The following is a 25,868-nucleotide window of genomic DNA, read 5'->3' as shown; positions in this document are numbered from 1 at the left end:
GAGAGCTCCCCTTGTTCCAAGGAAGCTGGACCAAGTGAGAAACTGTCAACTGTTCATCCCACCCAATCCCAGTCCCTGCAGACCCATGACTTCCACTCACCTGATTTCTGATCTGGCAGTGCATGAGATCCCTCTTCACCTGGAGGGCTTCAAATGCAGCCTTCTGCATATCACTCTGAAAAAACAGAGCATGCAAGTTCAGGAGAGCACACTTGGCCATTTGGGGAACATGTTCCAACCAGAATAACATCAGGCCCCATTGTTGTGGGCCTTGAGAAATCACCTAAAGATTTACTCCAGTTGCCACAAACCTTGCCTACTTGTAGACGTTTTCAACCATAGCTCCTATCAGTCCCAACCATAATGGCTTCATAGGAGGCAACTCATACATTGAAATCATTATTTCAGAACAGGAGAGAAAACACTGTGTATATAAGCCAAAACAGAGTGGTGGGCTGTGATGAAAAGGGGCAAGGGAACTCTTTTGAGAGCGCTTCCCACCCAGAAGTGCTCCAAGACTAACCTGGGGCCAAAGCACAGAAAGAGCTAACAACTTAGCTAGATGGACTTGGTATGTATTGCAGGGGGTTGGACGAGATGTCCTTTTGTGCTCCTTCCAACTCTACAGCTCTGATTCTCCCCCTCCCCCTGCCATACTTTGCTTTGGCTCACCCTCTCCCATCCTGCATACAGATGTGCTGCCCTTTTTGCACGCATATCCAGCAAAATACCTCCTGTAGGATCTGGCTGATGGCTTTGTTCTGGTCCAGCTCCTGCCAAGCTAGGATTTGCTGGAACTTCTGGTCCATCTTGGCTAGGCTACAAGAGAAAACATTCCAAGGGTTACCACCATTGTCTCTCGGGAGACAGGCAAACTGAGGGTGAGAAGCGCTTTGGAAGACCTTTAGAGGCTGTCAGGACAGGAGTCACTAGTATCAGTACATTTGGAAAAAATCAAAGCCTGTCAGAGGACGGAACCAAACTAACTCCAGTGGGTTTAGGGAACAGAGCCAATATGCCAAGCATGCTCTCTCTCTCCCCCTCTCCCTCTCCCTCCACCTTTCTGGCTTACTCTAGCAGGGCCAGTGTGAGCATGGTGTTCTTGGGTTCTGGCACATGGGGATGGAGGGGCCCCCCACCCCCATTCACACCCCCATGTCAGACTTCCAATCGCTCTAAATGGCAAGTGATGTCAGCTGATCAACAGGTAGCAGAATGGCATCATGGGCCAAATTAGACTCCCTGGATGTAGGGAGCAAGACTGACCCATGTGCCAGAGGTTTCCCACCCCTGCACTCACATAATCTATACGTTGCTGTGATTAACAAAACAGAGGTTCTATTTATGTGGCAAAACATTTCGGCTTCCACCTTTGCCAGCTATTCCACTAAACACGAAAGCCCGGCGTTTCCAAAGTGGCACTTACAGAGCTTTGAGACTGAACGTTCAGAAGGGCTTTGTTTGCAGAAGCTAAGTGATGCTGATGTTGTTCTCCTGGCTGAGGGCATGTGGTGGCCAGTGCACTCTTTGCTAATCCTGTGGCATAATTTCTACTGCCCTCAGAATCGAAATGTCTAAGCAACTGGTTGCTCCGCCTTTCCAGCCAGAGCAGCTAGTGAGGTGAAAGCAGAAACATTTCACCTCATGGATCAAACCTTTTTCTTGTTAATCACAGCAATACACACACACAAATAAAAACAACAGCATCACCTCCCTTTCTACAAGCACAGTGTTGTGGACAGAAAGTCAGCCTGTGGGAGAAGAATTGGGATCAAATCACCCTTCAGCCACAAAGCTTGCTGGGTGAGCCTGAGCCACTCATTCTCTCTCAGACAAACCCACCTCGCAGGATTGTTGTGAGGATAAAAAGTGGAGGGAAAGCACATTACGCTTCTTGGATGAAAGGTTAGATTTTAATAATAATAATAATAATAATAATAATAATAATAATAATAACATGGCCCCTCCCCACAAAGCAGAGAAATGCCCCATTCTCTCTGGGAGTACCTGGAACAAGTCTGGTTGACAAGATCTTGCCGGCGTGACTCATAAGCCACCTGCAGGAGCTTGTTCTTATAGGTCTCGGCCAGCATCTGCTGCATGGCCGCTGTGGAGGAAAGAAAATGCACGAAGTCAGGGCCCTGGAGGCTTCTCCTGAGCTTATAAGAGCCTGTTCAAAAACTGTCTCCTCCCGCACATTAGAATAGCACCAAAATTTTCCAGAGATCAGGAAGCAGCTCAGGAGGCTTCCAAATCCATTCCCTGCCTCCAACATTCCACAATTTAGCAAAGGTAGGAAAACCTGGGGGGCGGGGTGTACAGGAGACATGAAAGAGCAGAACTAGGTAGGTAGGGAAGCGTTGTGTCTGCTACTAGAGATGGAGGAACCAAAATGGCAGTGCCCTTGCTGTTGATGGGGGAAGAAATACAGAGTACAGAAACCTCAATGGTGAAAAACCCTGGAGAGTTTTTGGAAATTCATGCAGAATTTTGCGGGCAGCACTCTCACTTAAGATTGGATCGAAAGCATCCTAACAATCTCTTCCATGCACTAAGCCAGGGGTGGGGAACCTCAGGCCCCAGGGGGTAAATGTAGCATCCCAGGTCTCTCTGCCTGGTCCTCAGAATCCTCCCCAAGACACAACGCCTTACTCTGGCCCGCTTCAGGGGCTTTTGCCTGGCTGAAGTGTCTCCTTGAATTCTAAAAATACCTTGTTTGTCATGATGGAGGACAGAGGGGGGTGGTGTGCATGTGTATGTAAAAAATAGGCTATGGTACAAAATGAAAAATTTACATTACATTTGTTGTCCCACCCACCCTGGCATGTTAAGTGGGACAATATTCCATGTGCTTTCTGTAGAAATCAACATAGCCAAGAGCAGTTCTATGCCTGGGGTGTAAAGTGTCCCACCCAGAACTCCCACAGCCACACTCACAGGCCACTTCCTTCCTGCGCAGCTGCTCAGCCTCCTCCTGAGTAATGGCCATCAGCTGCTCCATCCGGATCCTGGCAGGGGAAAAGGGAGAGATTCAGCCATTGCATGCCCTTCCCTCAAGTGTCAGCCAATGGCAAGGCCTGGCCTGCCTCTTTCATTGTTTAGATTAGAATGAAGGCTCATCAAACCTAGTGTTCCAGTTTCCAGCAGGGGGCAGCCGGAAGCCTCTGGGAAGCCTGGGCATGAAAGCAATGGTCATCTCCCATTTTTATGCATAGCATGTGAAATTTTTCAAGAGGATAAGACAAACTCTTGGATGAAAAGATGATAGGAACTGAGGAAGCCACCTTACGCCAAGTCAAACCTTCGGTGCATCTAGCTCACTATTGCCTACACTCACTGACGACGACTCTCCAGGAGCTTTTTCCAACCCCACCTAAAGATTCCAAGGATGGTGCCTGGGATCTTCTGCATGCAAAACAGGTGTTCTACCACTGAGCTATGGCCTTTCCCCGGTGGCTATCAATGACTACAAGCTATAATGGAGGCAGAATGCCTCTGAATGCCAGGTGCTGGGAACCAAGTACAGAGAGTTGCTGGTGGCGGTCAGAAGATGCACCTGGCCAGTCACTGTGAGAACAAGATGCTGAACTAGACCGCCCATTGTCCTGACCCAGGCAACACTTTTTATGTTCTCATGCAAAGGCATCATCCTCCCCACTCCTTACCCAGCCAAGAGCATCTGGGACACTCACCGGTCATTCTCCAGAGATTTGAGAATCTCAGAGCTCTGCTTTTGCCTAGAAAGAAAGCAAGGAGGGAAAAAAATGCCAGAAGGCATTATTAGTCCTGGTTCAGTTCTAAGAGGAGGGGGGAAGCTCATGCAGCCATCTGTCTGGACCAGCGCTTGGCTGAGAACCAGCATGGAGTGGAACCTATATAAAGTCCTATATAAACTCTCCACCTTAACCAAATCATGGCTGAAGTAACAGGGTGAAGGATCTTGGTAAAAGATAGCGAGAGAAAAACTCATTCCGCTATGAAGGGTCTGGTGTTTCCAGACCATGACTCTTGGGATTTACTTTCAAAGGAAAAAATCCTGGATCAATTTTGCTAACATCAGGGATGTCTTGACAGGGCTACTCCTGTTTGACCTCTTAACTTGAGAGCTGGGAACCTCAGACCCAGAGGCTGTATTTGGCCCTCCAAGCCTCTCTGCCTGGTCCTTGGGACTCACCCCAGCCAACCCCCTTGCCAGCCCTACTTAAATTCTTGAGTGTTTTTGCCTGGCTGGGATGTGCCCCTGAACTCTAATAATGCCTCTTGGTTGACTAGATGGGAGGACAGAGAGCTGTGTGTGTGAGTTCCAATATATAATTTGCATGTGATGCTCCACCTATTTTAGCCTCTGGCCCCACAAACCACTGGCAAGTGGCCCTTGGAAACCTTCCCAGAAGGAAACATGATCCTCCAGCTAAAGATGTTCCCCAGCCCTAACTGAACTCTTTGTCTGGAGTCACACCATCAGTTCTGAAAATCCAGCCCAGGTGTCTTTGAGCCTTAGTGCAATAAACCCAGCCTGGGAGTGAAAACAGTCAAGAGTTGAAGCGTAGCTCCCGTGACTATTGCTCAACACCACCTCTGACCTCTGGTTCTCTTCCAGCAGCTTCTTGATCCGGCCGGAGACCCCTTGCTCCATCTGCTTCAGCTGCTCCAACAGCTTCATGCGTTCTTCTCCCAGGCGCTCCTGGTGCCGGGTCAGGCCCTGCTCCAGCCTCACCTGCTCCTGCAAGTAAAGAGGAGAACAGCATCAAAGGACCGTTTCACTTGATCTCCAGGACAGCCTCATCTCCCACAGAGGCCTCCCTGGACCTTGCGACCCGAGGGTAAGCCTACATCCGGATTCCTCAGAATGGCACATTTTCCCAACCACAATAAGCAGACGTATGAACCTCTCTTATGGGCAGTGGAGGCTGGTCCATCGGAGTGAATGGGGCACTGCCTCCCCAGCCTACCCGCCTACCTGCAACCAGCTCAGCGGGTAGCAGCACCGCCTGCCAGCTTCTTCCTTCTTAGTCTCTGGGTGGCCCCTTGCAGAACTCAGCAGTGAGGATGAGGACAAAAGTACTTAGCAGTCTCCACCTGTCATTGACTCTGGCGCCATCTACTGTTGGGCTCCCTGCCTTCCGCCCTACCAGACTCAAAGGGTGTCAGTCATCACTGCCTACAGGGCAGTTATCAATCCATCCTAGGATAACCTATTTCATTTTCTTTTACTTAGAAATATTTTTGAGTAGCTTAACCACAGAGCAACAGAAGGGTCCGGGGTGGTGGTAGAAAAGGGAGACAGACAAGATACCTCCTTCATGCTCTGGAGGATCTCCCCTTTCTGGGCGTGGCTCTGGTGCATGAGCTGGGCTTGACCTCGCTGCTCCAGATCCAACCAGCGCTCAAACTCCAGCTTCTCCTGCATCTTCTGCTCCTGGGAAGGACCAACAAAACATGCAAACTTGTGAACATGTGGCTTGTAGTGTTCCTCCTGGTGCATGGCGAGAGACAGGGCTTGTGTGTTCATAAACAGCAGATGGAAGTGAACAAACCTGTGTTTGGACTACAGACTGCAGGTGGGGGCAAGGGGGAGTGAAAGAGCTTGCCTAACTGAAAGCTCACCCACACAAAATATAGTAAGGGCTATCCCCCTGCATGTTTTTTGCTTGTTGTTATCTAATCTTACAAATAAAGTTTTTTCGAAAAAAATCCCTCCCAATAGATAATCCTCATGCATGTAGAAATCTAGTATGCCATGGAAAAGCTAGGCTAGATATGCTACTTTTCTTTGGGAGCGATGCAGTGCGTGTGTGAGCAGAAGAGTAATCAATTGTATGAGCTAACACCTGCAGTTTGAAGTGGTATAGTCCAGACACAACTCTGCCACCTCATCTTCCATTTAATTTTCCTCTCCCCTTTCAGCTGTCACCCGGTGGGCAATTAATCCCTCAAGCTAAAGCACAGAGTAAGATGGGACAGCAGGTGCCTACTCCATCAATTCAACTGGCAAACCAGCTCACTTTGGGCTCCTCCTCTCTCCTTAAACCCTTTCCTTTCCAAGCTGCTTGTCACAAGAACTTTGTAAGAACTAGTTACAGATAGGTAGCCGTGTTGGTCTGCCATAGTCAAAACAAAAAAAATTCCTTCCAGTAGCACCTTAAAGACCAACTAAGTCAGTTCTTGGTATGAGCTTTCGTGTGCATGCAAAGCTCATACCAAGAACTGACTTAGTTGGTCTTTAAGGTGCTACTGGAAGGAATTTTTTTTTGTTTTGTAAGAACTAATGCATGAGCTTACTTGTTTGCCTCTTCTCTCTTCATTCCTTTTGTGCCATGTCTTAGATTATACACCTGCAGGTTAAGGACTGTTTGCTATTCATCTTGTGTAAGGTGCTCTGGCAACCATTCTGGCTGAAGCATTTTTTATTATTTCAATACTTTACACTGGGAGGGGGGGACCTGCGGCCCTCCAGATCTTGTTGGACCCTTAACTCCCATCAGTCTGAGCCAGCATGCCCAATGCTCAGGGATGATGGCAGCTGTACTCCAGCAATCTTGAAGGGCCAAAAGCTTTCCCATCCTGGCTTTAAAGCAAATGAATTTGTTGACTGAGGAAACTGAGCCAGATCTATTTTCCTTCAGATGGCACTATCATCATCATCATTATTATATGTGGGCCACTCGTGTACGTAAATAATACTTTCCCACAGAAATTGGCGGATCCAGTGAAGAAATGGAACAATCTGAGGGAGCCATCTGGAGGGCATAACAGTTTTCTAGTTTTCTTACCTTCCGCTTCTCGTAGTCCATAAATTTATTCTGAAAAAGGAGGAGAAGAGGAGGAGTTTGGATTTGATATCCCACTTTATCACTACCCAAAGCAACTAACAATCTCCTTTCCCTTCCTCCCCCACAACAAACACTCTGTGAGGTGAGTGAGGATGAGAGACTTCAAAGAAGTGTGACTAGCCCAGCAGCTGCATGTGGAGGAGCAGGGAAGCGAACCTGGTTCACCAGATTACGAGTCCACTGCTCTTAGCCACTACACCACACTGGCTCCCGCAAAAGGAGCCTGGATTTAACTGGGTTTCACACAACCCACCCACTCATTCATACACACACACACACAGACACACACACACCCCACCTCTCACAGTTCAGGGAAGCCAGTGACCATTGTTAGGTTGCCTGTAAGGCAGGGCTGGGGAATCTGTGGCCCTCCAGATACTGTTACAATGCCCAACTCCCATCAGCCCCTGCAGCCGGCATGGCCAGTTGGTCAAGGGCGATGGGAATCCAGCGACATCCAGAGGGCAACACACTCCCTATCCCTGACTTTGAAGACCACTGCCTGCTTCTCAGCAATTACCTGCCACTGAGCCTCATTCTCCGCATATTTCGTGACCATCCTGCTGACTCCGTCCACCGAAGTCTCACCTCCGTCACTTTCCAACACTGGGAGTAAATACTGCGAGGGAGGATTGTACTCGATTCCTAATTCTGGGAGAAATCAGAAGACAGCACGGGCAGGTCAGTTATTGGCAGGGTTCAGGTATCACACACCTGTGATGCACTGGGCAGAGCGCTAAAAATGAGTCAGGGAGACCTGAGCCCTGCTTGGCCACCAAACGCATTGAGGTGGCTCTAGAATTCAGCAAGCATGTTTTCATAGGAAGCGGCCTTATACTGAGCCAGACCATTGGTCCATGTAGCTCAGGGCCATCTACACTGGCTAGCAGCCCCTCTTCTCAATTCCAGACAAGGTTCTCTTCCAGCCCTACTTGGAGATGCTGGGCATTGAACCTGGGACCTTCTGCATGCAAGGCAGATGCACTCCGATTGAGCCACAGCCCCTCCCTAGGCCCTTCGTCCCAGGAGAGTAAAGAGTCTCAGAGGCATCAGGTGCTGTTGGGCTGGTCCTCTCCACCCTGCTTGCACTAGGCAGGCCCTCTGCTCTGCTCACCTCCACACAGAAACTGCTGGATGGCCTCTGTGCCAGCGCTGCAGATGTCATTGGGCGGGTAGGACATGGACGAGGCATCCAGGGTCAGTGTCTGCAGAACAGACAGAAATATAATTATTTTAGAAGGTAAGAGGAGCCTGGCTACTGGATCAAGGCCAATCTAGTCCAGCATCCTGTTCTCACGGTGGCCAACCAGATGCCCCTATGGGAAGCCCATAAGCAGCACCCAAGTGCAACAGAAGCACTCCCAAATTCTAGCAGTATGAGAGAGGGAGGAAACCACTTTCTCTGCATCATGCATAATCTCATATACCCCTATCATGTCCCCCTCCTGACATTTACCTATCTTTCCTCTAACTAAAAAGGCCCAAACATTGTAACCTTCCCTCACAGGGAGGTTGCTCCATCCCTTTTATCCTCCTAGCTGCTAATTTCTGAACCTTCTGTAGGCTTGAAAATTCCTTTTGAGGTGGACAAAAAACCCCTCTTTTGAAATGCATTTTAACATCATCCAAAATACCTTCCTCCAAACGGATCCCAGGACGGCACACAATAATGATGATGAAATGCAATGAAAGAAAAAAATATAATCCCTCAGAAAACAAGAAAACTGACCGAAAGGCAGCCACCTAGAACCCAAAAGCTGGCTGAAAGCAAACAGAACCCCTTTCAAATTTCCCTGGTTAACAATAAAGTCTTAGCTAATTGGTGGAAAAATTGCAATGTCAGTGCCTATTGAGCTCCTTTAGGAAGGGCCTTTTAAAATCAAGGAGCCACTGCCAAAAAGGCCATGGGTTGTCTCCTGTACTAGTCCTACTCAGAGTAGATGCTCTGAAAAGTAACAAATGACTTTGACCCATTGATTTTGATGGGTCTATGAGCATAACTTAGTTGGCTACAGACTCTTCTCTTCTGTGCAACCCAGAAATGCAGTGGTCCAGAGTCAAGGAAGGTTGTAGCGTACATATGTACGCTACAACAGCAGCAAGAATACTCATCGCAAAGTATTGGAAGACACAAGATCTACCCACCCTGGAAGAATGGCAGATGTGAACTGGAATACAAAAAAGGGAGGTGTGAGGAGGTCAGGGAAATAAGTAAATGAAATCTAATATATGAAAGGATTGGTTTGTTTTTAACTGTTTTCCATTTATTTTTTCTGTATTTTGCTTTTTTTCTCTCTCTATGCATGTTTGTATTTTTTGTATTTTTTCTTTTTCTTCTTTTTTTAATTCTGTAACCTTTTTCTTTTTTTAAAACTTCAATAAATATCTTTTTAAAAAAAACAGAGTCATGGAAGGTTGAAGACCCGTTACTATTCCCACCCCCCAACATGGCCCCAGTCTCCAGTGTCACCCAATCCACATAAAAGGGGGTGTTTTAGCCACTGAGAAGAAGCCTTTGTGTTGATTTGAACCAATCAGAATGAAAGGAAGGGGAGTCATCCTCTGAGGACTGACTCCAAATTTGCACAGTTCCTGCACAGTAAATGGAAGATCTAGACCATCAAGAAAGGACCCTGCACTTCTGAACTGGCCACTAAACTACTGATGTAATCACAACACACTTCGGCAACAGACGGCACTTGGAGGACGGTCTTAGTTGATGAGCAATGCAGGAGACGTCTTGAGACTCATGCCCTTTGTAGAAGGCTAGATTGGAACACAAGCTTCCCAGGAAGAGAAGAGTTGCTTATACCCATCCTAGTATGATCTGAAAGAAGCAAAGCTTTCCTTTCCAGCTCCATATTGACCTCTTCCTCCTGCTCAATATTAATTTTGCACCACACACAGACACAAACAAAGCAACAACTTATTTGGGCACGTACCTCCAGTGTTCGGATGTGAGCCAGTGCCTGCGGCAACTCCTGCACTAGGTTTTCGCTGATGTCTAAGGTCCGTAGGCTACGCAGGCCACCCAGGGAGGCTGGCAGTTCCTTCAGCTTGTTGCCTGCCAGAGAAGGCAGAATGTGCCAATTAACATTTGTAAAAAAGCCTGAAGCATTTCTGTTAGGGATTGTAGGAAAAGACCTGCCAAGGAAATTGAAGAACATATTCTTTTTTTTTTAATGAATATTTATTAGCATTTTCTATAATAAAACAAAAACAAAAGTAGACAAAAAATAACATACAAAAATACAAAACTTAAAAACAATTAAAACACATAAAATTTCAATTGCTTATTTTCTTTTAACTTATTTCCCAGACCTCCTCGCACCTTCCCTTCTTGTATTCCAATTCAAATTATTAGCTCAGCAAATCCTTATTACTTATTTCTCAACTTTAACTTAATAATTTATTTTAACATATTATTATTTTGTCATGTATGCGACAACAGCGGCAAGAGTCTTAATAGCACAAGGATGGAAGAATGAAGAAATCCCAACAAAAGAACTATGGCAAGAGAAACTGATGGACTATGTGGAATTGGAGAAATTGACGCACAAACTGCATGGTAAGGACAACTGTGATTTCAAAGAAGAATGGGAACCTTTTACAAAGTACTTCAAGAAACAACAAAATGAACTGGACTCCTTGGCGAGTTTTGAATAAACATACACAAATTTATTATGGGTAACATAAAGACAGAAAATTTAAAGATCTTTCAATTTTATAATATGCAAAGAATAACACGTGCTGAAAAACCAGAAAAAGGAGCTGAGGGAAGTCCAGGGGTGGAGGGGGCTTTTTCTGGGGAGGGACAAATAGGGGGGAGTGAGGAGGATATGTTTTTGATAAATTGTTATGTTGAAATTTTGAATAAAAATTACTTTAAAAAAAGAGAGAGAAGGCAGAATGTGCAACACGCAGATATTAACACACTTCTTGGATATGTGTGCGTGTGTGTATTTGTATAATGGCTTGATGGTGTCAGAAGTTTTATTTTCAATTATTTTCCTATTGACCCCTAGAATGGAAAATGCTCCCCTGGGGAAGTCCCGACTGGTACCAGCCTTGTCACTGCTTGGGCACCAGGCAACAACATTCTTGGTTACCCCAGGCGTTTGGGCAGATGAAGGAATTGGATGTTTTTACTACAACTATTTATAAAACTAGTTTTATGTGTTTTTATTACTGTGAAATATGTTCCCTTATCCCTGCGGATTGCAGCCTGAGGCATTTCCTCCTACCTTTCAGATTAAGCGTCTGCAGCTGGACAAGGTCCCCTATCGAATCTGGAAGGGCCTTCAATAGATTCTTTTCAAAGTTCAGGACCTATCAAGGACAGAGAGCACAAACAAGAGGGGTCGGTCTCCTTCCTGTTCCATTAGGGAGAGGCAGTAGGAAGTTCCTGTGAAATCCAAGTCAGAGGGTGAACTTTACAGAGTGCTGAGTCTCTTGAGTTCAGCAGCCTGGTCTTGAGGGCAGGAGACAATATGTCTTGTTTTGATGACCCTGCTAAAACCTCAAGTGCTAAGATCCTCAGGTGAGCACTTGTAAGGGAGCCAGCCAGCAATAAATCACACAGAGTAAATGAAGTTAACTCCTTCTTACAAGAAACAAGGTCAGCTGAGGGGTGTCAGACCTAATGAGCACAGCAACTCTGCCCCTATGAGGCAGTTGTGGAGGCTGAAGGTCCCCACCTTCCCACAGCTGCCTAAATCTCCTCCCCCCCTAGATTCTTCCCAACATCCTTCCTGAGCAATCTGAGATTCTGTCAATGCATCTGTCTCTGCTCCTCCCTCTTTGTGCCTCTCCTGGTCCTGGGAGACCAGGGGAAGGGGAGCAGAGCTTGTGGCAGCAGGAGGGGAAGACATCCTGGTATCTTTACCAGCCTGACTCCTCTCTGCCTCTTGGTCTTCTCCCTGTCCTGCTTCTGCCTCTACTTCTGATTCTGGACTTCTCTCTGTCACAGACTCTCCCTGCTCACTAGAACCTGTTAGTGCTTCAGCTTTCAACACCTCCTCCAGGCTTCTCCCTCTGACCACACATTGTCGTCCCACCACTAATCCCTGACTCTGAGAACTTTGTCCGTTGGGGGTTCCCCAGCAAGTGCCTCCCACCATTCCTCTGTGTCCAGCCAGTCCATGGCAGCACCATCTCATGGTCCAATCAACATTGGAAGCATTGTTTGTGGTGACACAAGAAAGAAACTGCACCCCGATTATAGCATTCCCTCCCAAGAGAGGTTATACTGGCCCCCTCCTTGCTATCCTTCCACCAATAGACTAATATCTTCATGTTTGGATGGACCTTTGGAAACTAAGGTGCAGATGATACTGATCATTCAGCTGCTGTCAGGGCAAATTGGATTTTAACTGCTGGTTCTAATTGTGTTTTGATGTATTTAAGCTATTTTTTAAACTGGTCTGATTTTATTTGTATTTCACAATGATTGTTTTGAATGTTGCAAGCCACTTTGAATCCCAACTTGAGAGAATGTCAGGATATAAAAACATTAAAACAAACAAAAAAACAGGAATGTCCAGCTCTTGGTATTCATAGAGACCTGGCCAATCAGCAGGTTTCACACTGGCAGCCAGTCACACGGGCTGATGTTCCACACAGGTTTCTCTCTGTATCTGTTCTGTGATAACTCATCCAGCAATATCCTAGCCTCAAACAATAAGGAGGCTCTCCATTCAGCCCCTGGTTTCACTATCCCATTTTGAGGGGCTAGTCTGAGACTTCATGATCCCAAAAGAGATGGAAAAGTTCCCATACTTTCTGAGTCACCACACTGATACGGCACACGAGAAACAATTCAGAACAGAATTCTCCCCCAGGAAGTGTTTTGTCTCTTTTACCTGGAGAGACGTCAGTTGGCCAATATCAGGAGGAAGTGAGGTTAGCTGGTTGTCATGTAGATCTAAAACCTGGAAGGGCAGAGAAGGAAAATGGCCGTTCATTTATCTCCAGCAGGGCTGGAGAACATTTTTTTCCCTATTGAGGGCCACACTCCCTCAGCACTAACCTGTTAGAGGCCAAAGCCAGTGGAGGGTGGACCACTCACTTCTCTCTCTGTCTCTGACAAACTGCTTCTTCCTCTTTCTCTGTCTTTGGCACCTGCTCCCTCCCCTCTCTCACACACACTTCTCTGTCTCTGACATCCCCTTATTCCTCTTTCTCGGTCTGTGACACCTTGCTTCTCTCTTTCTCCCATTCTTCTCTGTATATCTCTGACACCTTCCCCTTCTCTCTCTGAAGTCTCTCGTATATTTAAACAAGACATGGAACAAAATCACACTGGAATGGGACCTAGTTTCAAGAGTCCCCCTTCTGTCAACACACACACAGTGGTTCTGTGCCTTCTTCACTATCAGGTCCAGAAGCTTCCACTCAATGATTCATTCCTACCTCTTGAGTCATTTGCAAAAAGAAAAAAAGGAAAAAAAAGAGTTTCAAGTTACCTTCACAGTTAGGAGATTCAGGATGCTACAGGATTTAGGGGTCAGAGATGTCAAGCAATTGGTGTGAGCAATCAGCACCTAAGCAATGAAAGAAGCAGAGAGGATATTATCAGAGTGATGCTGGGAGCCATAATCAAGGTTTGTTCTTGGCTAACTCACTTGTGGTTTGCTAGGAGAGAAATAAATGGTGAACCTGAGTTCAGAGGTAACGTTAACCCACACTTGTTTCCTGGGAGTGGAGACAGAGGGGCAGAGGGAGTGAAGTGCCTGCAGTTTCAGTGCACCCATTTAAATCATGGTTTACTGCCACTATGATTTGGGAAACCAGTGCAACAAGTGATCTGCAGCGGGAGGCAATGAAGAAATGGTCCTTGCCAGCAAGATGCTGTATAGGCTTGGACTGCTTTTGCTCCCGGAAAAATCCTCCAGGGTGTTTGAGGAAAGTTAAAACACAACAGGGAGAGGGAATCACTACACATTCAAAAGCACATGGGCCAGGACTCAAAGGACCCCATTTCTGCCTATGGACATATGAGGCTTTGCCTGTTGTTTGAGGCCACAAGCCATTTCTTGCTCTGCGTGGACAAGAGTTTGATGCATAGAGATGCCACCACCTAATTTTATGATATTGGCCTTTGTGTCAACATGGGCTTTGTCAACCTAATGCTCTCTGGGTATTTTGGACTACAACTCCCATCAGCCCCAGTCAGCAGAGCCATTTGGACTACAACTCCCAGCAGTCATGGCCAGCACTGCCATGCTGGCTGGGGGTGATGAGAACTGCAGGGCAACAATGTCTGGAGGGCTTTTGCCCAGTGGACAAAGCCTGTACTAACGCATTGAAACATGTCCCTTACCTTCTTCTGCAAGACTTTACAGGTCGCCAAGGCTCCATACGGAATCTAAAAGCAGGCATAGGACAAAACCAAATGCTGGTCAGATAAAATGTTATTGTGAGAGAGAGGGGTGATCAGAAAAAAATACAAAAGAGATACTTTATGCAAGGGCCATTTTGTCTTGGGGCATATTACCATTATTTATCAGATTTATAGGCCTCCACTTTCTGCCCAAAGGAGCCCAGGGTGGCAAACAAGAAGCACTATAACCATTAAACCACATAAAAGCAATTGAAATGCAGACGCAGATGGGGAAAGATCTCTGCTTTAGAAGGCTTGTTGGAAGGTCATCACAGGCACAGAACAGACAACAGAGGCAGCGCTTGTCTGATATTTAAAGGGAGGGCATTCCAAAAGGCCCTGTTCCTGTATTGTGCAGAAGAGACCTCCTGATGATAAGAATGACAAGAAGATCCACCCAGGGACAGAGACCCTGCAGCCCTCCAGATAATTGTTGGACTACAACTTCCATCATCCCTCACCACTGGCCACACTGACTGGGGCTGATGGGCATTGGAGTCCAACAACATCAGGAGGGCTGATGCTCCTAGTCCTTGATGTCAAGATACTACACAGATCCTATGGTTATGGGTGTCAAGCGCAGTTCTGCCTCTGAAACAGGTGGAAAGAGGAACTCGCTCCTGCATAACATCTTCTACTGAAGGATGATAATAAAAGGTATCACTCTTCAGAATGTGGCACCACAACCCAAAGATAATGCCCAAAGGATGGGGGGGGGTGAGTTCCAAAGCAATGCCCAGAAGTGAAACCAGCAGAACTTCTGATCCTTAACCATCGCTGCAAATAAAGCACTTCTGCATGCAATGCATGGTAACTGTGGAACTCCCTCCCACAGGAGGTAGTGATGGCCAGCATCTTGGACAGATTTAAAATAATATTAGACAGATTCATGGAAGAGAAGGCTATGCATGGCAACTAGCCATGGTGGCTATGCTCTGCCTCCACAGTTGGAGGCAGTAATGCTTTTCGATGCCGCAGGAGGAGTGGGTGCTCTTATGCTCAGGTCCTACCTGCGGCTGTCCCACTGGGGCATCTGGCTGGCCACTGTGAGAACAGGATACTGAGCAAAATGGGGCATTGGTCTGATCCAGCAGGGCTCTTCTTTGGTTCTGATGTCAACAGCATGTCTCCCACCCAACCACTTGGCCAACATTTGGGAGTCAGCATCACCGGAAACGTACCTCTAAGAGTTCACATTTGGATATGTCAAGTATATCATCAGCTCCGGCTTCCTTTGCCTGTTGAGAGACAGACAGGTGAGCTACATTTGCAAAAATGAGAAATCAGATGGTTGCCGGCCTTATCTCAATTGCTCACTGAATGTAATCAAAGTAATATATATGTATATTTAGGGAGGGGCACATGAGTAAGCCCCACTACGCCCATGTTGCTTACAAGTCTCCAGTTGTCAGAGGTGTGCTCCAAGCTCTGCCAAATACTTTGGGGAAGGGCTGTAACTTGGTGGCACAGCATTTCTTCTGTATGCAGAAGGTCCCAGGTTCAATCCCTGGCATCCCCAGGTTGGGTTGGGAGCATCCCTTCTCTGAAAACCCTAGAGAGCCACCATCAGTCGGTGCAGGCAATACAGATGTGGTGTCCCAACAGGGTGAGTCCCAATCAGAGGTGGGTGTCATGCCTCGACAGTGTGACTCCTCATCAGAGAAGGACCAGGAGGCTCCAGCCTTACACCAAGCCCTGGGTCACGCTCCATCTGGGAGTGAGGAGTGATGAGGCCTTGGACAGATGACCAGCACCAGGGGTGAGTTTGGCCTCTGGCATTGAGGTTGGACATGTCACAAGCCCAAGGGGAAGCCTTAAACACCAGGTCCATCCCAGTCCATCTGGAGAAGTGCCCAACTACAGGCAAGGTCTCCTTGGGATGTAAGAGCATCTTCTCAAACAGACCCCTGGACAGGAGGAAGATGATAGGATTTGGCTGAGGTTGGGGTGTGCTTACACCAACTCCAGCTCAAAAACCAGCACAGGATTGGAAGAGCTACTAAGAATGTCTATATACCAGCTCGGTGCCATGCCTGCTAGCCAACCTTCTGCCAGGCCAAACCTGATCTTGGAGTGCTCTGACATTGCCTCTCACCTGAACCTTGCTGGGAACTCTGCTGGTTTGGTTCCCCACTCCTGGTGGAAAGACTCTTCTGCAGAGTTTTCCACCAATAAGGGGCATGTTTTTCTGGGTGGGTGGAGTAGGCACCAGTTGATCCCCTGAGGGTCTAGGGCCTGACCCCCTAACCCCCCCAGCTGCTTCATCCCAGAGTTGGCATAGTTTTATGAAACAAATTATGACATGGCGGCAGGGCTTTTATACTGTGGATCTGCTACATCCATCCAGCCTGCTTAGAATTCATGTGTAACAAGGGCCAGAAAAGACCAGGTGATGACATTCTTTCATGGTTCCAGAAGATTCCTCAAAACCTTAGTGGAAGCTTGAAGAGTCCCTCACTAGCTTGAAGAGTCCCAGCAGCTGGCCCACCTAGCTCTGGCTGACTTACCAGGCACATTTGGTACTCAAGGCGCTTGCGGGCTTCATCACTGGGTTTCCTTTTACGGAAGAAGAGCGGCATCTTCCTCTTGTCTTCCCTTTATCCCAATTTAGAGATGGAAAAAGGAAACGAAAGGCAGGAAGGCAACCACAACCTGAGCAACAGGAATTACATCTCTGTCAGTCTGAGAAGAAGCTGCTCATGTCGGACGAGTTCTGCTCAAGGTGCCTCCCTCTGGAGAAGTTGGGGCGGGTGGGGGGGGGGAGAGAATAAATCAAAACACATTTATGAATTTTATTTCTCATAACCCTTCTGTAGTTCAGGGGTGGAGAAGCCTTTTTTGGCTCAAGGGCTACATTCCCTTGTGAGAAACTTTCCAGGGGCTGCAGTGGTGGGGTGTAGCCAAACAGATACCACTTGCGAACCTCCATCACATAAAATTGGCCAGGGGGTTGTGGTGGTGCAGAGAGGCCTGGCTTAAGGGGCGTGTGGCCTAGGACGAGTGCAGAGGGCCATACGGACACCTAGAGGGCAGTATTTGGCCCCTGGAAACGAGGTTTCACATTCCCTGCCCTTTCGTGGCACCTCAGTTACACAAGCTGGGACATTTGTATAATAAAGGGGTCAGCCACCGATAGCCACTGGACCAAAACCTGCCTGTAATCCTCCCACTCCCAGTACAATAAAGGCAACTGACTCCTGCTGTGTGTGAGAGCTTCCACACACATTCTCACATGCAGGAAAGGAGATAGTGGCAATGCTGATGACTGCCATTGTTTTATCAACAGCCTGGCAAGGTAGTGGGTCTAGAAAATTCATCAGGTAGCTCATTGCACGGGGCACGGGCTAGCATGGGGTTGAGGTGGAGAGTTCAAAGCATGAGAGTTAAACTAGTGAATTTAACACCTGTCTGAAAGTCAGAAACTCAACAGGGGCAGCTTTTCATAGCATGGGTGTGTACTGACAGGAAAAGCTCCCATAATAAAATAGCCAGCTGCCTTATGCTGAGTCACTTTGATTCCTCAGTCTCATTATTGTCTACACTGACTGACTCTCCAGGGTGTCAGATAGTACACAACCAAACTGAACCATTTCCACAAAAATAATCATAAAACCTAAAATAGATATATTTAAAATTAATATAAATAACAGCAACAAAAAATCCTAAACAACACCCCAGCCCAAGTGTCAGTTCTTCTGTAGTCAGTCAGGGCCCCATCCTCTCAGTCCAAGTGGAAAAAGCCCTGCAAAGCAGGGAACAGGTCTTCCAGGACTCACGGGCAAAACACACACCCCTGCTCCCCAAAGAAAAATATGAGCCACAATCCTGAGTGCTATCAGCAGGCAGGCATTTAACCAAGTGATTCCCAGCAGTGATAGGCAATGCTGGATCTGACCTATCTCCATCTATCATGAAGCAGGCAGCACTACGCTACTTCAAACTGCAGGAAGGTCCTGACTTTCTCCATTCCGATCCCTGAATGTAGGGAACCTGCCAGAACATTTCTACTAGACTATTTTTAAAAGAATATACTGCATTCAGCTTTTGGTTTTTTCAGTGGAAGAGCATCACATCGTAAGTGTTCCCCAATATGGTCTAAACTGGTGCAGCAATCTTTCCTGACTCCCCAAAATCTCCACGAGAACTGTGCCCTTGAACACTTTGTTTATGTTGCTTTCGCTTTTAATAGAAGTTTGCAAACATATCAGAAGAGGAAGAAAGATAAAATCTCCCTAGCTTGTATTTACATGAAGAATATCCCCTCAATTCTGACTTAACCATTAAAGATTAATGTACACAGTCCATACATCCAAACAGGTGTCTACATGAGATGGGCAGGTGTTAAGCTATGGATTCAAATGGGATAAAAGCTGGGTTTCTAACCTGTGCGTTCAAACCAAATTTCGTCAGATCCACTGCCACCACCCCATATCCTACTAGGACTCTCGCTTCTGTTTCCTAGGGAGCCCCCGCCTTGGGCTGCATGCAGAGCTTGGGCTGTTCATTGAAGAACATAAGGTGAGCCCTGCAGGATCTGGTCCAAGGCTGGCCAGAAGCCCCAGTAGGAAGCCCGAAAGGAAGCCCCAGTAGGAAGCACGTCCCGAACGCAGCAACCCTCCCCGCACTTGCGGTTTCCCCAGCAACGGGCAATCAGAGGCAGCGGGTGAAAAACAGGGACATGAGGACTAGTAACTTACCTGGGAGAAATCCCCATTGGGGGGGGGGAGACGAGGATGCACTGTGGGGTTTACTTCTAAGTAAACATGCCCACTGCCCAGGGCTGCGCTTGTCACTCAAGAGGCGCTGGAGGGCTCGACGGGTAGGCAGAAGCTCAACAGGTGCGGCTTTGCCAAGCCTGTCATGCTAGGGGGTGTGGAGAAGGAGCCCCAATGGCAGCCTTGGCTGCTCTCAGGCAATCATTGCAACACGGCGGGGGTGGGGGAGAGAAACAGCAGCTCCCTTGGCCACACCCAGAAGTGCGGGAGGGAGGGGGAATGCTGAGGAGTAGCCCCGCCTCCAACTACGCCTTAGGTCACGCCCATCTCGACAATGTCCCCTCCCGCGCCCTGTACTCACCGGCTCATACCGTTCCCTCACCACCGCCAAACTCTTTGTCTTTCTCCCTGCCCACTTCTCTTCTGTAAACGAAGAAACAAACACCGAACCGGCTCAGGAAATATTCGCGGTCTGTTACACAGAGGCTACACCTTAGAACGATCTCTTGTGCCTACAGACTTTGGTCTCTCGCCCACATCTAAAATGGAGACCGCAGCCTCGCTCCTCCGCAGTGAATGCCCATAGTGGACATAGCGGCAGGGAGTTTTGAGTCTCGCGAGGTTGTGGCTGGAAGAGCAACGGTGCTTATTGGACGGCGGGAGGGTTGTGGGCAAGGACGTAGCAACGCAAAGTAGAGATACTAAAGTGTAGAGAAACACTATGTACTATGAATTTGAAGAGAACACGGTGGTTTTTCAGTAAAGGACCGGAAGTTTGGTCCGTCCCTCCTGGCCACACCTAAGATGACTTCCTTTGACTCACCCTTCAAGGCGTCAGAGGACGGGTGAGTGTAATCTCGCGATATCTTAGATATTATATCCCGCGGGATCGCACGCGACCGGTCCTTTTGCCACATCGATCTTACGGGCGAGGAAGAGCTGGTCGCTCTCCTGAATCCGACGCCATCCTCCTTGGAGCTTAACTTGGTATCCAATTCGCAGTCATGCCGCCCAAGTTCGACCCCAACGAGATCAAAGTCGGTAAGTCTTTCGGCTCGAAGCGTTTTTGAGGACCGCTTATTTAGGGTTGGGGCCCGATTGGCACGTGTGAATGATTGCCGCGTGTTCAGCTTCCTTTTTAGCCTTTATTTGCTATGCTTCTCCACAGAACCTTCCATGCCCCTTTTCAAGTTAGTGGTATATTTTTAAAATTACCTAGACCGGTGTGGTGTAGTGGTTAAGAGCGATAGACACGTAATCTGGGGAACCGGGTTCGCGTCTCCACTCCCCCACATGCAGCTGCTGGGTGACCTTGGGCCAGTCACGCTTCTTTGAAGTCTCTCAGTCTCACTTCACAGAGTGTTTGTTGTGGGGGAGGAAGGGAAAGGAGAATGTTAGCCGCTTTGAAACTCCTTAAAGGGAGTGAAAGGCGAGATATCAAATCCAAACTCCTCTTCTTCTTTCATCTCATTCAAATGCCACCGGTACTTTAAATAGATAGATATAACACATACAAAATACATTATAAATAATAAGTGTATTGTATTCTCGGTTTTTAGGTTTTCCTCCCCGTTGTATTTTTGTTTTATTTTATCTATTCTTGTATGCATTTGTATTGGTGCCTGTACATGACAGCGTACAAGCTCTGCGTTTATTTTCTGTACTATGTTTATAGTTTCCGATCTTTGAAAATTAGATACCTTGCACCACATCCAAGTGTATTTATGTACTCAGACTGGCAAACTGCACTGTGACCTGATTATTTTAACTCTGGAACACCAACGACTGAATATTCTCACTTTCTGTGTTAGGTGCATTAACAACACTTACATGAAAATCAAAGAGTGCTAAATCGTTCGGTAGTAGGATTCATAGTCTTGATTGAAATTCTCTAAGTTATTCAGCTCTTTTGATATATTAAGAACATAATACTGGCCCTATCAAGTCCAGCCAACAGGATTTGCTTCATTTTTAACCTTTCTACAAAGGCCCTGAAGCAGCATATTGATATAGTTCTTTTTACGTGCATGCATTATTTTTATCTTCAGAACAACCCTGTGTAAATAGGCTGTGCTGGAAGACAAGTGAATGTCAGACTGAAAGTCACCCAGCTTTGTGGCTTAGCTGAAATTTGAACATGGTTCTTAGAATCATAGAATTATAGAGTTGGAAGGACACCAAGGGTCATCTAGTCCAACCCTCTGCAATGCAGGAATCTCAGCTAAAGGGAAGTGAGACCTTGCTTTAGGGTGAAGCTCTTACCATGTTCCAGCAGTTTATCCCCTGTATGAATTTTTGTATTGGTGTTTTGCCATGATATTGGTGTTTTGCCACAGTGGCTTATAATTAAAGTGCTGGTTTTCTCTCTCCCCCCCCCCTTTCTTACAGTTTTCTTAAGATGCACTGGGGGCGAAGTTGGTGCCACTTCAGCTCTGGCTCCAAAAATTGGGCCACTGGGTTTGGTAAGTCAGTTCTTATTCAACCACAGAAATGCTAATGGGTAGAGTGGGAATAGAGAGTCACATGCGCAGGGGCCAGTTGCAGCTATCCAGACCTCTGTTCAGAACCCAAAGCCTTGTGATGAAAACTTTGTCCAGTTCTGCTGCTGAATGCAAGTGGTGACAATTCAAATTCTGAAGGCAAAGTAGCACTATTGGCCCATTTCCTGTGGAAGGTTCCTCCAATAGAGATTCAGCAGGGTACCTTTTTTAAAGTTTAAACACGTGCAGAAAACTTTTCGGTGCAAGTTGGCTTAGGCAGGCAACTAAGCCAGCTGCACATTTTCTGCAATGCTTCTGTAATTTTTTTGGATTGTTTAAATGAAATTGTGGTACACTGGTAAGTTAAATTCTCCTTGCCCAGCAGTTTCTTAATTTCTGTTTTTATGCAACTTGATTTGGGGAGTGGAAATACTTGAAGTATAACTATACATACCTGCAGGCTTTTAAATTACCTATTTGCTGGTTTTGGTCACCCCTTTAGGACACAGTAGGCAAGGAAGCTCTTCAGAATTTGTTTCCCCTGCAGTTTCTCAATGCAGTGTATCACCACCTGCCTATGTAGATGAGGCTCAGACAATATCTTGTGGACTAGATAGATATTTTGTTTATATTATACACCACCCTATGATTGTTGGGATAGCATAGAAATTTAATTAGTTGATAAATAATAACAAATAGAAACCTTAAAGCTTGTTTGCAAGGCAAGCATTGTATGTCTGGAGTACAGGTTTCCCACATGTCTTGCTTGGGTGCTGCTGCAAGGCTTGAGATTTAAGAAGGCAGAATGTAGTTAGTGAAGCACCTAAATCTGTGGTCAGTTGCTGGATTAGAGGGGAGGTTTGGGGGGACAGGACTTAAGTATCCCATTGGTTGTACCTACTGTTGTGTTTTTTCTTTTAGTCTCCCAAAAAGGTGGGTGATGACATTGCCAAGGCTACCGGCGACTGGAAGGGCCTGAGGATCACGGTTAAGCTGACCATCCAGAACAGGCAAGCTCAGGTACAGACAACGCCACAAAGGACGGGTCTGTGGCCAAAAGCACTGGCATTTGAAAATGCCCAGCTGTGCCAGTGCCACAGAGCCATGATCCTGGCAAGGTTGACTCAGCCTTTCATCCTTCCGAGGTCGATAAAATGAGTGCCATGCAGCTTGCTGTGTGGGAGGTCTTTGGATCCAGACCTTAAAAACACGGTCCTGGTCATTAGGCGGTTGCAACGTATCCAGGTGTTGAACTACAGTTCCCATCATTCCTAGCTAGCAGGACCAGTGATCAGGATTTATGGGAGTTGTAGTTCATGATATCAAGAATGTCAGCTGCTATTCTATGTTAAAGTATATTAAAATAATTGATACCATGCCGATTGATTGTTTTCTTGTGCTATGTGGAATTGGGTGATTGCAAGCTCTGGAAAGCAGCTTGTCAAGATGATTTAGACAAGGGATGTCCAACTGGTTTTTTCTTTTTTCTTTTCTGGGAGTAGATTGCAGTCTTTGGGAGTTGGATGTCCCTGATTTAGACTATTATTATTTTCCTCAACTGAGCTCTGCGTTGACTTGAATAAGTTTCAATTAAAGGATTTTAGATAAAATTGCTATAAGGTTGTTTTGTTTTCTGGTTTTTTGACATTTAATCTGAAATCAAGCTAGATTTGAGCTTGTTGGTGTCTCTGGTATCTTCTCATAATGGATGTTGGCTTACTTTACAGATCTATGGTCAATATTATTTTATTAATGCTATTTCTATAAGTTATGGCCTTTGGCTAGAGAAACTTTTGAACTTGACTTTTAATCCCCAAATAACATTTCCTCTTAGCTCCTTGCAATATTTGGCATTTATGCATGCTGCCTTTTTTTTAGCACTGACATCACTTTTTGTAATAGCCTTGTGATCCTGGGGGGCCCTGGGCTTTCCTGACAGCCACCTGCCACTATGCCTTTCGTGCAACAGTGACTGGCATGTTCCAGTGGTGAGCTAATAACAAACCCCAGCTTAGGAAGCAGAACTCTTCTGTCTGACCCATGGAGAGTCCTGTGCCGAAAAACTGGGGACACAAACCTTACAGAAGAGGATGGTTTTGTTTCATGATAAGTTAAATCATATTAAAAAGTTTTAGGAGTGTATATGTGAAATAATGCTTTGTTCTACTAGCACAAGGTCTTCTGCCTTTGCAACAGAATGTCTGCTCCTCATGGGCCCCTGAACAGATTGAATAGGTGCTCAGGAGGCAGAAAGGAGGAGGGTTGCACAAGCCGAAGTCCCTATGTGAATGAGACAACTTTGTTAGATACCGCCCTGGGAGTTGGGAGGAGCTGTGGTGGAGGGTGGGATTTTTCTTTCCATGCCAGGTTTTCTGTAGTCAGTGAATTGCTCCTTCTTCCCACCCCTGCCTCACACGAGTCTCAAATCTGGACTGTTTTGCTCTCTAGATCGAGGTGGTCCCATCAGCCTCTGCCTTGATAATCAAAGCCCTGAAGGAGCCTCCCCGTGACCGCAAAAAGCAGAAAAACAGTGAGTGTCCGGTGGTGGTGGTGTGCTTAGGTGGTAAATTGCAGCTGGGCAGCTATGAAAATGGAAGTAGAACCATGGTTTGTTTTGCAGAAATTTAGGATAGAGTGATTAAAAACTTAATTCCCAACTAGCTCTAAGAACCAGGAGGTCCTTTCAAGGAACTGTACCTAGTGTCCTCAATCATGCTCATAAGAAATCTGGTTTGTATGAGGGTAGATGGGAAATTTGGAAAGCTACAGCGTCAAAACAGTTGAAATATAATATGGATCAGTGTGATGCTGTAGTTCTGTCTGTCTGCAACAGCCACCCGCCACTGTGCCTGCCTGATTTCATCTGTGGCTTGTACATTCCAGTGGTGAGCTAAGAGGAAACCCCCATTCAAGGAAACAGGGTTATTTCTCTTCATGGGTAACTCTGTGCCGAAGAATGGGAACAGAGCAAGAACATCACTGCCACAGTCCCTTTTTATTTTTTAAGAGGACTGGCTGATGAGGCTCTCTGTGTTTGGCCTTTGGTGGTCTGCTCCCAAAGCCTGACTAATGTGAGTTCTCTGTTTACAGTTAAGCACAGCGGCAATGTCAGCTTTGAGGAGATTGTGAACATCGCCCGGCAGATGCGGCACCGATCCTTGGCCCGGGAACTCTCAGGTAAAAGCAGGGAATGTGAGGGCGGAGGGTCTGGATGTATGACAAGCTCGTGAGTTCCATGTAACAAATGCTGAAGCAAATGAAGCTGCCTTTTATTTATTTGGCCCCCTTGTACCTCACTATTACAGCCCCCCAAGTTTTGCTTGATTTCTTTGAATGTCCTGTGAGACTCAAGTTATTGCCATCATCCCCAGCCAGCATGGCCCTTCTTCAGGGATTCTGGGAGTTGTAGTCCCAACAGCAATATCTACCCATATTCACTTCCCATACCTTCCGTAAAGTTGGAGGTGGAGTGACTCCATTCAGGGAGTCTAATCTGGATGAAGCTATGCTTTGCTGACCATCTGGCAGAAAGGTCATGAGCGCAGCAGCCATCATGACATAATGTACTTTCCTGCCCCATCTACAGGAACCATTAAGGAGATCTTGGGAACAGCCCAGTCTGTTGGCTGCAATATCGATGGGCGACACCCTCACGATGTAATCGATGACATCAATAGTGGTGCAGTTGAATGTCCTCCAGTAAGTGCCTGCCTTCCCATGCATATGTTTTTTTTTTCTCCTTACCTTGGTACCAAATTGAATTATCTATTTCTAATTCCAAACTTATTTCCTTCCCTACAGAGCTAAGGCTGCTACCTGAATGGACATGATGCAACTTAAACAAGTTCTGTAGAGTGTATGGTGAATAGATATTGGTAATAAATGCAGTTTCACACTTGTGGTGATAATGGCTCTCATTCTGATGTGTACTTCTATCAAGAGTATTTCTCGTGTTAGAGGTTCTGCTGCTGTTCTTGCTGGGTTTCTTCTTCCCAGTTACCTAGAGTGTGAGCAGGCTTGTGTTTATACTCTGCACTTTAAAAATAAAAATGTACACCAGATGTGTAAGCCTGTAAAAAATAGTTACATCAACATGATTTCCTTGCCATTTATAGGACCACAGGTTGCTTTAACACCATGGGTGATTATGGAGTTTTGGATCTGGACCCTGGAAATTAGGGCTGATGTCCCCACTCAGCCATAAAATTAATTTGTTTTTACTTTTTGGACAGTGTCCTTTCTGCGCAGTGAAACACTGTTGTTAGAAGGTCTTAAGACAGGAATGGGGAAAAGAAACAGCCCCACAACATCACGGTGGCATCAATAGTCTCACTGTTGAACTTCAACTTAAGTTGTGGAGCCTTCCAAGTTATAAAACTCTGCAGCTTAAGTTGAATGGTATATATTCTGATCAGACTTTACAGAGTCCCATCACCCCACTATTTTTTAAGGAGTTGCT

General features: G+C 46.5%; 2 protein-coding genes across 6 annotated transcripts in view; one reads left to right on the top strand and one right to left on the bottom strand.

Annotated features, from left to right (window-relative positions):
* The window catches only part of LRSAM1 (leucine rich repeat and sterile alpha motif containing 1), a 29,408-nt gene extending 9,732 nt beyond the window's left edge, over positions 1–19,676 (bottom strand). For 2 of the 5 annotated variants that reach the window (XM_083721387.1, XM_083721391.1), the window contains exons 1-18: positions 18,912–19,182; positions 16,722–16,946; positions 15,396–15,452; positions 14,155–14,199; positions 13,298–13,375; positions 12,695–12,763; positions 11,078–11,162; positions 9,776–9,897; positions 7,948–8,038; positions 7,354–7,484; positions 6,774–6,803; positions 5,297–5,419; positions 4,584–4,723; positions 3,693–3,737; positions 2,938–3,008; positions 2,008–2,107; positions 732–819; positions 101–175 (exon numbers count right to left, since the gene is read on the bottom strand). In XM_083721387.1, the coding sequence (XP_083577513.1) occupies positions 101–175; positions 732–819; positions 2,008–2,107; positions 2,938–3,008; positions 3,693–3,737; positions 4,584–4,723; positions 5,297–5,419; positions 6,774–6,803; positions 7,354–7,484; positions 7,948–8,038; positions 9,776–9,897; positions 11,078–11,162; positions 12,695–12,763; positions 13,298–13,375; positions 14,155–14,199; positions 15,396–15,452; positions 16,722–16,793 (1,422 nt within the window). In that variant the 5' untranslated portion in view covers positions 16,794–16,946; positions 18,912–19,182. Of the gene's footprint in view, positions 1–100; positions 176–731; positions 820–2,007; positions 2,108–2,937; positions 3,009–3,692; positions 3,738–4,583; positions 4,724–5,296; positions 5,420–6,773; positions 6,804–7,353; positions 7,485–7,947; positions 8,039–9,775; positions 9,898–11,077; positions 11,163–12,694; positions 12,764–13,297; positions 13,376–14,154; positions 14,200–15,395; positions 15,453–16,721; positions 16,947–18,911; positions 19,188–19,290 lie in introns of those variants that run through there. The other 3 variants (XM_083721388.1, XM_083721390.1, XM_083721389.1) reach the window with 3 other exon arrangements.
* Positions 19,677–19,829: 153 nt separating this feature from the next.
* Positions 19,830–25,317, top strand: RPL12 (ribosomal protein L12). The gene is made up of 7 exons (XM_083721461.1): positions 19,830–19,970; positions 21,318–21,391; positions 22,331–22,429; positions 23,858–23,939; positions 24,500–24,586; positions 24,996–25,108; positions 25,211–25,317. Exons 1-7 carry the CDS (start codon positions 19,934–19,936, stop codon positions 25,214–25,216), a joined length of 498 nt encoding a protein of 165 aa, XP_083577587.1. The 5' UTR covers positions 19,830–19,933; the 3' UTR covers positions 25,217–25,317.
* Positions 25,318–25,868: the final 551 nt, after the last annotated feature.

Source organism: Podarcis gaigeae (genome assembly GCF_964106915.1).
Source record: "Podarcis gaigeae genome assembly, chromosome: Z".
NCBI lineage: Eukaryota > Metazoa > Chordata > Lepidosauria > Squamata > Lacertidae > Podarcis > Podarcis gaigeae.
This window is presented reverse-complemented; position numbering and strand designations above follow the sequence as displayed.

What these genes read in the sequence shown, in the direction of transcription:
- RPL12 (XM_083721461.1), top strand. Translation starts at nt 19,934, where the DNA reads ATGCCGCCCAAGTTCGACCCCAACGAGATCAAAGTCG. An exon ending in CCCCAACGAGATCAAAGTCG is followed by an intron (nt 19,971 to 21,317) that starts GTAAGTCTTTCG and finishes CCTTTCTTACAG; the next exon opens with TTTTCTTAAGATGCACTGGG. An exon ending in AAATTGGGCCACTGGGTTTG is followed by an intron (nt 21,392 to 22,330) that starts GTAAGTCAGTTC and finishes TTTTTCTTTTAG; the next exon opens with TCTCCCAAAAAGGTGGGTGA.